This window comes from Callithrix jacchus, chromosome 22, assembly GCF_049354715.1.
Source record: "Callithrix jacchus isolate 240 chromosome 22, calJac240_pri, whole genome shotgun sequence".
Taxonomy (NCBI): Eukaryota; Metazoa; Chordata; class Mammalia; order Primates; family Cebidae; genus Callithrix; species Callithrix jacchus.
The window spans coordinates 20047527-20058682 of record NC_133523.1 but is presented as its reverse complement, the minus strand read 5'-3'; the positions used below and the strand labels follow the sequence as shown (position 1 = coordinate 20058682).

The window sequence follows — 11156 nt, the reverse complement described above, 5'->3', positions numbered from 1 at the left end:
TGGGAGGCTGAGGTGGGCAGATCACAAGGTAAGGAGATTGAGACCATCCTAGTTAAAATCATGAAACTCCATCTCTAACTGAAAATGCCAAAAATTTGAAGGGCGTGGTGGCAGGCTTCTGTAGTCCCAGCTACTTGGGAGACTGAGGCAGGAGAATCACTTGAACATGGGAGGTGGAGGTTGCAGCTAACTGAGATGCGCCACTGCACTCCAGACTGGACAACAGAGCAAGACTCCGTCTCAAAAAAAAAAAAATTGTTCTAGTGCAGTTTATGTTAATTATTCACTTGATTAAAGGGCTCACTGATAGACTGTTTCCCTATATAGTTAGTTAATTAGTTATATTTTTTTTATTATTAAGAACTTTTTTTTTTTTCTGAGATAGAATCTCTGTCACCCAGGCTGGAATATAATGGCATGATCTTAGCTTACTGCAACCTCCGCTCTTGGGATCAAATGGTTCTCCTGCCTCAGCCTCCCAAGTCCCTCCTGGGACTACAGGGATGTGCCACCATGCCCGGCTAATTCTTGTATTTTTAGTAGAGATGGAGTTTCTCCATTTTGGCCAGACTGGTCTCAAATTCCTGATCTCAGGTGATCCACCTGCCTCAGCCTCCCAAAGTGCTGAGATTACAGGCATGAACCACCATACCTGGCCTTATCATTAAGAATCTTTATGCATCTAATGTGTGTAAACCATCACATTTAATCTGGCAACTGCTCTTCTTTCTTAGGTTTTATTTGCATTTATCTGTCTTTTGAAAATGAAAGCTCTTTGTTTACAGGTCAGAAAAACTAGAAAAACCACAGCATTTTCCACTTACTGGATTTATCTGAAAAATATATGCAGCTCATTCTCTATGATGCAAATAGAGAACTCAAAAATTCACATTTGGCTGGGCACGGTGGCTCAAGCCTGTAATCCCAGCACTTTGGGAGGCCGAGGTGGGTGGATCATGAGGTCAAGAGATCGAGACCATCCTGGTCAACATGGTGAAACCCCGTCTCTACTAAAAATACAAAAAATTAGCTGGGCATGGTGGCACGTGCCTGTAATCCCAGCCACTCAGGAGGCTGAGGCAGGAGAATTGTCTGAACCAAGGAAGTGGAGGTTGCGGTGAGCCGAGATCGCGCCATTGCACTCCAGCCTGGGTAAGGAGCGAAACTCCATCTCAAAAAAAAAAAAAATTCACATTTGTTTATGCCCTTAATTTTATAGTTTATCATCCAGAAAAATATGGAAGAGTACAATATGTACACTGTTGTAGAACTTATGCCATTTTCTTTTCTCGGGAGTAGAAAATACATTAAGGGCTGGGCACGGTGCCTCATGCCTATAATCCCAACACTTTGGGAGGCTGAGTTAAGTGGATCACCTGAGGTCGGGAGTTGGAGACTAGCCTGCCCAACATGGAGAAACCCCGTCTCTACTAAAAAATACAAAATTAGCTAGACGTGATAGTGCATGCCTGTAATCCCAGCTACTCGGGAAGCTGAGGCAGGAGAATCGATTGAATCCAGGAGGTGGAGGTTGTGGTGAGCCAAGATCGTGCCATTGCACTCCAGCTTGCGCAACAAGAGCAAAACTGCATCTAAAAAAAAAATAGAGAGTATTTTCACGTAAAGAATTATTTTATTGAATAATTTGTCTATAAGTCAGAACCTCTTCTCTTTACTCTCTCATTTTACCTTCAGTCAAATTACAAATTCTCCCATGGCCACTTGATAAATGTGTATGTGTGTATGTGTATTTTTTAGGGACCATTGACATTTATGGATGTGGCCATAGAATTCTGTCTGGAGGAGTGGCAATGCCTGGACACTGCACAGCAGAATTTATATAGGAATGTGATGTTAGAGAACTACAGAAACCTGGTCTTCCTGGGTGAGCATAACTTCAATATACAATTCCTAATATACCCTAAATATTTCATTTTTCTTTTTTGTAGAATGTTTTTTGGTAATTTGTGCATTGCATTGATGAGTTTCAGATTTCTTGTTTTCAGAAAAATCTTGGAGATTTTTTTGGTGGACCAAAGAATTTTTTCAAGATGTTTCATCACATTTTTACATTTCTGAGCTAATCTGTGTCTTTCACTCTGGATTAGTGGTAATTCCAGAAATAAAGTGTCATAAAATATTATTTCCCACGACTTAAAATCTAATGGCCAACCTAATTTTTGATTCAGTATTATCAGGTAGTGAAATTAAGAAGTTACAAAATAAGATATTTTCTAAATATTTGGAAATGTTTGTTAAAGGCCAGGCATGGTGGCTCACTCCTATAATCCCAGCACTCTGGGAGGCCGAGGCAGGCAGATCACCTGACATCAGGAGTTCAAGACCAGCCTGACCAACATGGCAAAATCCCGTCTCTACTAAAAATAGAAAAATTAGCCAGGCGTGATGGTGCATGCCTGTAAACCCAGCTACTCAGGAGGCTGAGGCAGGATAATGGCTTGAATCTGGGAGGCGGAGGTTGCAGTGAGCCTAGATCGCACCACTGCACTCCATCCTGGGCAACAGAGGAAGACTCCGTCTCAAAGAAAAGAAATTTATGTTAAAAATTAGGCCAGGCATGGTGGAACACGCCTGTAATCCCAGCATTTTGGGAGGCCAAGGTGGGTGGATCACAAGGCCAGGAGTTTGAGACCAGACTGGCCAGGATGGTGAAACCCTGTCTCTACTAAAAATATAAAAATTAGCCAGGCGTGATGGTGCACACCTGTAATTCCAGCTACTCAGGAGGCTGAAGCAGGAGAATGGCTTGAACCTGGGAGGCGGAGGTTGCAGTGAGCTGTGACTGCACCACTGCACTCCATTCTGGGCAACAGAGCAAGACTCCATCTAAAAATAAAATAAATTTTTGTTAAAAATTAGGCTGGGCATGTTGGAACGCACCTGTAATCCCAGCACTTTGGGAGGCCACAGCGGGTGGATCATGAAGTCAGGAGTTTGAGACCAGCCTGGCCAAGATAGTGAAATCCTGTCTCAACTAAAACCACAAAAATTAGCTGGGTGTGGTGGCAGGCACCTGTAATCCCAGCTACTTGGGAGGCTGAGGCAGAAGAATCGCTTCAACTCGGGAGACAGAGGTTGTAATGATCTGGGATCACACCATTTCACTCTAGCCTGGGCAACAGAGCAAGACTCTGTCTCAAAAAAAAAAAGAATGAATGAATGAAAGCAAGAAAGAAAAATTAGTATTTTGGGGCCAGGTATGGTGGCTCATGCCTATAACCCAGCGCTTTGGAAGGCCAAGGCAAGCACATCACCCTGAGGTTAGGAGTTCAAGACCAGCCTGGCCAACATGGTAAAAAACCTGTCTCTAATAAAAATACAAAAAAAAAAGTAACCTGGTGTGGTAGCAGGTGCTTGTAATTCCTGCCTCTACTAAAACCCTGTCTCTACTAAAAATGCAGAAATTTACCAGGCATAGTGGCATACGCCTGTAATCCCAGCTACTTTGGAGGCTGAGGCATTGGAATCGCTTGGACCCAGGAGACAGAGATTGCAGTGAGCCGAGATCACACCTCTGGACTCCAGCCTTGGTGACAGATTGAGACTCCATCTCCAGAAATAAAAATTAATATTTTGGGATTAATTATTAGGATATTCTTTCATACCCTTCATACTGGACACATTACTAGATTAATAATTGGAGAATATGAACAAGATGCGTGTAATTTATTTTTTATTAAAACAGGTATTGCTGTCTCTAAACCAGACCTGATCACCTGTCTGGAGCAAGAAAAAGAACCTTGGAATATGAAGAGACATGAGATGGTTGCCAAATCCTCAGGTAGGTGAGAGTGAACGTCAACACAACAGACAACACAGATGAGAAGTGCAAAGGTTAAGAAAGCCAGTCCTTAAAATATGACTTGAGAAGCTGTGTTCCAAAGGAAACAGTTTCTGGGAAGCCTGAGTTTTTTCATTTTGCTTTCACATAGGGTTATCTTTTGTCTGATGCTTTTAAATTGTCTCAGGATTCTAATTTCCCTTTGGTGATCTTCCTTCAAGTTTACTGTGAGAGCCAAATTCCTCTTCATAACATTTAAGACACTGCACAATTTGACTGCTTTTTCATTCTTTTTGGGGACACACGAATATCTGCATACTTTTGAGAAACTCTGTATTAAATTATTTTTTAAGTTCTTTTTTTTTTTTTTTGAGATGGAGTTTCGCTCTTGTTACCCAGGCTGGAGTGCAATGGCGCGATCTCGGCTCACCGCAACCTCCACCTCCTGGGTTCAGGCAATTGTCCTGCCTCAGCCTCCTGAGTATCTGGGATTACAGGTACACACCACCATGCCCAGCTAATTTTTTGTATTTTTAGTAGAGACGGGGTTTCACCATGTTGACCAGGATGGTCTCGATCTCTTGACCTCATGATCCACCTGCCTCGGCCTCCCAAAGTGCTGGGATTACAGGTGTGAGCCACTGCACCCGGCCTTTTAAATTCTTTCTTTGCATCACATCTGAAATGTGTGAGTAGTACTTTCTGTTCCATTGGATTTTTGTGTGTATTTTCTGCACAGTTCATTCTGTTTTTATTACTATAGTCTTTAAATAATTTGAAATTATGAATTACCATGTTTCTCTGCTTTGTTCTTTTTCCTCAAGATTGCTTTGTTCAAAGTTTATTCTAGTTTCATGTATATTTTAGATTTATATTTTTCATTACTGTGAAAAAAATACCACAGGAACTTGATAGAAAGTTTATAAAATTTATAGCTCACTTGGGATAACATGGCTTTTTTTTTTTTTTTAAGACAAAGTCTTGCTATGTCACCCAGGCTGGAGTGCACTGGCATGATCTCATCTCACTGCAACCTCCACCTCCCGGGTTCAAGTGATTCTCCTCCTTCAGCCTCCCGAGTAGCTGGGATTACAGGCATGTACTACCATGCCTGGCTAATTTTTGAATTTTTAGTAGACAGGGTTTTGACATGTTGGTCTCAAACTCCTAACCTAAAGTGATCTATCCGCCTCGCCTCCCAAAGTGCTGGGACTAGAGGCATGAGCCACTGCTCCTGGCCTGTAGTGGAAGAGGGGTCATAGCTTGATCACAAGGCTGCTGGGTCTGCACTACGGGCCACCTTTTTAGTTGGCTTGTTACAAGGGACTTGGGTAGTTGTAATTTCCATTTTATTTTTGGACAGAGTGAATATCCTTCAGGACTTTGCTCTATAGGGCAGGCACTAGGGCAGGTTTTTGTAGTTAGGTCTGCATATGGTGGGCTTTATATCAGGATGTGGATGAGTATGGCTTTCACTGAGTCCTAGAGAAGATTTCTCCAGGTAACTGTGTGGGTTTCTAGGAGGCAGAACTGGTGGTAAACCATGGCTCAGGGAGCTGGAACAGTCGCTGAACTGCATCAGGGTCATTGTAAAGGCTTTCGTGGCTCTAAGCTGGTATCTTCCTCCAGGCCTTTTGAAAAACAGGATCTCTCACATACAGTGGCTGGAAGCAGTTTGGGATGGTTACAGAGTAAGTTCAGAATTTTCTGTGGGACCTAGTTGGGTGGTCCATTTTCTGGTCTGTAGTTAAGAACAGGGGTCTCGTAGTTTGCCACCTGAAGAGAGCTTGCATTCTAAAAAAAAAAAAAGAAACTCCTTAATCTTGGGCTTTATGAGAGTTTTACAACTACCTCCCTGGATCTCAAAGCTCTTTCAAAGGCAGTTATTTTTGAGATGAGATCTTGCTACATAACCCAGCCTGATCTTAAAATCCTAGCCTGAAGCAATTTTCCAACCTCAATATACCATGTAGTTGTTATTATAGCTGTGAGCCATGATGCCTGGCTCTCATAAAGGCATTTTTGTCTGGGATGGCTGACAAATTTTCTTTCTCTATGGGGGTAAGCCAGTAGGGCATCTGGGCACCTTTTATTTTTCCATCTTACTGATGTCACTCTCACACATTTTTAGTTTATAGTTTCTTTTTTCTATTTTTTTTTTCTTTTTTCTTTTTTTTCTTTAGTCAGAGTCTTGCTCTATCAGCCAGGCTGGAGTGCAATGGCACAATCTCAGCTCATTGCAACCTCCACTTCTCAGGTTCAAATGATTCTTCTGCCTCAGCCTCCCAAATAGCTCAGGTTACAGTTGTCCACCATCAAACCTAGCTAGTTTTTCTATATTTTAAGTAGATATGGGATTTTTTGCCACGTTGGTCAGGTTGGTCTGAAACTAGCCTCAAATTACCCACCTCAGCCTCTCACAGTGCTGGGATTACAGGCATGAGCCACTGCCTGGCCCAGTTTGTTTTTTATTTCAAATTTGTCTATAATTTTGGAATCAGACATTTAGGACAATTATACGAGAATTTGCATGTTATGTCTGAAGTAAATTAGATAATATTTACTAATTTAGTAATTATTATTACTATATATTTACTAATATAGTAACTTATAAATTTAAGTTTGCTGGGCTGGGCACAGTGGCTCACGCCTGTAATCCCAGCACTTTGGGAGGCCAAGGCAGGTGGATCACTTGAGGTCAAGAGTTCAAGACCAACCTGGCCAACATGGTGAAACCCCATCTTAGCCGGGCACGGTGGCTCACGCCTGTAATCCCAGCACTTTGGGAGGCCAAGGCAGGTGAATCACGAGGTCAAGAGATCAAGACCATCCTGGTCAACATGGTGAAACCCCGTCTCTACTAAAACTACAAAAAATTAGCTGGGCACGGTGGTGCGTGCCTGTAATCCCAGCTACTCAGGAGGCTGAGGCAGGAGAATTGCCTGAACCCAGGAGGTGGAGGTTGCGGTGAGCCGAGATCGCACCATTATTGCACTCCAGCCTGGGTAATGAGCGAAACTCTGTCTCAAAAAAAAAAAAAAGAAACCCCATCGTAAAAAAAAAATTTAACTTTGCTGTGGGTAAAAAGGTATTGTATTCTATATCTAAATAATATAATTTATTCCCAGATATTTGTTTTATATATCAGAGGCTCTAACCATATTCTTCAATATATATGTGTATATATTATAATATATAATTTAGTAAGGTAAGGCTATTTTTTGCTTCTAAAGTTGGATTATGGCAGTTTTATTTTTGTAAGTATAGCATATATTTAAAATATAAATGTTACCTATAGTTTATTTTAAAAGCTTATTAAAAGTTTCTCAATAGAGTCTTGTATTTATGATTATATTGCATTTTCTCTAAAACTTTACTTTTGTATAGTTCATGCCAATGATTCAAAAGTACATAGTTACAGTCAAATATAGGTATCTAGACAAATTCTTCTTTAATGGTGCATCTATTTTGCATACCAGATTTTTTTTTTTTTTTTTTTTTTTTTTTTTTTTTTTTTTAGACAGAATGTTGCTCTTTTTGCCCAGTATGGAGTGCAATGGCACAATCTGGGCTCACTTCAACCTCCAACTCCTGGGTTCAAGCAATTTTCCTGTCTCAGCCTCCTGAGTAGTTGGGATTATAGGTGCGTGCTACCACTCTCAGCTAATTTTTATATTTTTAATAGAGACGGGGTTTCATCATATTGGCCAAGCTGGTCTTGAAGTCCTGACCTCAGATATTTCGCCTGCCTCGGCCTCCTGAAGTATTTGTATTACAGGCATGAGCCACCATGCCTGGCCTTGCAAACTAGATATTATGAGTAAACATTTCTCGTATTATTGTTTTCCAGCTTCATATTTTTAGTGTAGGTTTCTTACATCAGTTTATTGTGTTTTTTGGTTTTACATATGTATTATAATTTCCAGACAATTTTCTTTTCTTTTCTTTTTTTGAGACAGTCTTGCTCTGTTGCCCAGGCTGGAGTACAATGACACGATCTTGGCTCACTGCAACCTCCACCTTCCGGGTTCAAGCCATTCTCCTGCCTCAGCCTCCCAAGTAGTTGGGACTACAGGCATGTGCCATCACACCCAGCTAATTTCATTTATTTATTTATTCATTTTAGTAGATACAGGATTTCACCATGCTGGCCAGGCTAGTCTCGAACTCCTGACCTCAAGTGATCCACCCGCCTTGGCCTCCCAAAGTGCTGGGATTACAGATGTGAGCCACCACGCCCGGCCTTAGACAATTTTCACTTCTGTACACTCTAAGTCAATGTGGGATTTAATTAAGACATAAATCAACATATGTCTATCACAATCATATTATATATGTGTTTGTTTATCTGTAAATATGACCCCAATTTTGGTTATGCCATATCTTGTGTATATTATTTTTTACCTGATTTTTTTTTAATATCCCAGAAATTTATTTGATGTTTGCTTCAATACATTTTATGTAGAAAGATTGAGATTGTTTGCTTTGGATGCCCCTGGTAAATCTCATGAGGCATTGAAATAGAAAGGGGTGCCAATGTGGAGACATCAGAAACGGAAATCACAAGCCTAATTTTAAAACTATTCTTAAAGATTTGTCTCTAGTGAAATGAGGCAACTCCCTTAAAAATGCTCAAAGTGTTAGAGCTACTGTGTGAAAACAGCTGACATTTAGGAGGGCATTTCATGTTTTGATCTGTTAGAACATTTAAATACTTGGAAATAAAAAATATTCAGCTTTGAAGTTTTATTTTATATCTTCTTTTTTTTTTTTTTTTTTGAGACAGAGTTTCGCTCTTGTTACCCAGGCTGGAGTGCAATGGCGCGATCTCTGCTCACCGCAACCTCCACCTCCTGGGTTCAAGCAATTCTCCCGCCTCAGCCTCCTGATTAGCTGGGATTACAGGCACGCACCACCATGCTCAGCTAATTTTTTGTATTTTTAGTAGAGACAGGGTTTCACCATGTTGACCAGGATGGTCTCGATCTCTTGACCTCGTGATCCACCCGCCTCGGCCTCCCAAAGTGCTGGGATTACAGGCTTGAGTCACCGCGCCTGGCCTGAAGTTTTTAATACTAGAAAACTTTCAAGTCTAGGATTTCAGCCAGGAAGGGCTGCTCTGTGTTCCTTATATTGGACTCTGTTTCCCACAAAGTTAATCTTCAGCTTTGGCTTCCATTTCTTCTGCATCATCATCTCCATCCACTTCGGCATTTTCTCTTTCAAGCCTCTCCATCTGTCTCACAAGTTCAGTCTCATCTATATCTGATCACTTTGGGCTCCATTTGAACATTGAACACACCCCTCTTTTTCTCACTCTTTTCTTTGATAACAGCCATTGCTTGACTGAGGACAGAAAGGCCTTCTCTTCTCTCCAGGGTTGTGGTAGTCATTATATACCGAGGAGGAGCTATTAGATTAATCTTAATGGGCATGGTTTCTGTAGATCAATTCAAACCTGCTCTTAGGGCTTCTTTTACAGCATCAATGCCTTCATAACCGTAACAAGCCACTTCAATATCCGCTGGAATTTTGACAGCCTGTGGGGTCAAGCACCTATTAATATTATTGAGTACTTCCCATTCATCTTCATTCAAACCTAAACTATCCAAAATAGACGGGTCTCAGACTGCATGCTTAAATGCATCATAGGCACCATATCCAGGTCTCTTGTACTTGTCATCAACGACCCAGGCAGTCGTCTGGAATAGGCTTTCCAGCTGTTCATCCTTGGTGTATTTGAACACCTCAGCAACATGACGAAGAATGCTGTAAATAGTTTTGGATTTTGTGAATTTGTCTTCACATTTGATTGCTTCCTCTGGAGAAACTCTTCTTTTTGACATATCTATATATCCTTTTTCTTTGTCCACCCTAATGACAACCACACACTCATTCCTGCCAATTTGGATCAGTTTGTTTATAGAACGGATACGCCTTCTGGATAATTCACTAAGAAAAACCATGCCTTCAATGTTGTTGTATTTCAGCAAGCTGACATAAGCACCCATTTCAGCAATGGATCTTACATTCACCATCACTACATCTTCTACCTCAGGAAATTTGTGTTGATAAAATCTCCAACTTAGACCTGGCATTCTGAGGTATGTGTGTGATTCCCCCACGGGAACCCGGAGCCGCCTTCTTCAATCAGAAGAGACCAGGCTTGCTGCTCCCGTACCGGCCGCCGATCCTCCTCCGCGTGCCTTTTACCTAATATTTAATGGTGGTTTTATCTTCTCTAGTGAGTAGTCATGGAAGTAGTCTATTTCCACCATTTGTTTATTGATGAATATATATTTTCTCTGCGTGAGAGAAACACTTTTGTGATTTGAAGCTAATTTTTAAAAAGATTTATAATTCTGTATTTTTTTTTTTTTAGGTTTTTCCTTTTTTTTTTTTTTTTTTTTTTTTGAGATGGAGTTTCGCTCTTGTTACCCAGGCTGGAGTGCAATGGCGTGATCTCGGCTCACCGCAACCTCCGCCCCCTGGGTTCAGGCAATTCTCCTGCCTCAGCCTCCTGAGTAGCTGGGATTATAGCCACCATGTCCAGCTAATTTTTTGTATTTTTAGTAGAGACGGGGTTTCACCATGTTAACCAGGATGGTCTCAATCTCTTGACCTCGTGATCCACCCCCCTTGGCCTTTTTTAGGTTTTTCTTTTTGTTAATCTTAGTGTTATAAAAATATATAACATAAAATTTACCATCTTAAATCTATTGAAGTGTACATCTCAGGCATGGTGGTGGCTCACATCTGTAATCCCAGGATTTTGGGAGGCCAAGACAGGTGGATTGCTTGAGGCCAAAGTTTGAGATTAGTCTGCGCAACATACGGAGATTCCTTCTACAAATAATTTTTAAAAATAGCCAAGCATAGTGGTGTGCATCCATGGTCTAAGCTTTTTGGGAGATTAAGGGGGATGGATTATATGAGGTTTGAAGTTACAGTCTATGGTGGACCATAATTGTGCCACTGTACTTCAGCTTGGGTGACAGAGTGAGACCCCTGACTCAAAAAAGGAAAAGAAAAAAAAGCTGTACATTTCAGGCATGATAAGCATATTTACATTGTTATTCAAAAAACATCTAGAAATTTTACCCATGTGAAACTAAATACACATTAAGTAACTAGTACTCATTTTACTCTCGTCAGCTTTTAACAAACACCCTTTTACTTTCTGTTTTTATTTAGTGTGACTACCTAAGATATGTCAAATAAGTTGAGTAATATGATATCCATAATTTTCATACTTGTTAATTTCAGGTGACATAATCTCAAAATTTATCTTAAAATTATTTTTTGATATATTTATCAATCAAGGAACATCTAAGTTTCTTCAGCCTTTTGGGTT

The 11156-nt window shown here is 40.7% G+C and overlaps 1 protein-coding gene and 1 pseudogene across 1 annotated transcript in view; one reads left to right on the top strand and one right to left on the bottom strand.

Annotated features, from left to right (window-relative positions):
- The window catches only part of LOC100414379 (uncharacterized), a 92652-nt gene that overhangs the window by 37807 nt on the left and 43689 nt on the right, over positions 1 to 11156 (top strand). Inside the window, 2 exon segments of the mRNA XM_078362084.1 lie at positions 1759 to 1885; positions 3707 to 3802. Of these exon segments, the coding sequence (XP_078218210.1) occupies positions 1759 to 1885; positions 3707 to 3802 (223 nt within the window).
- LOC100412576 (eukaryotic translation initiation factor 2 subunit 1 pseudogene) lies at positions 8926 to 10006 on the bottom strand (annotated as a pseudogene).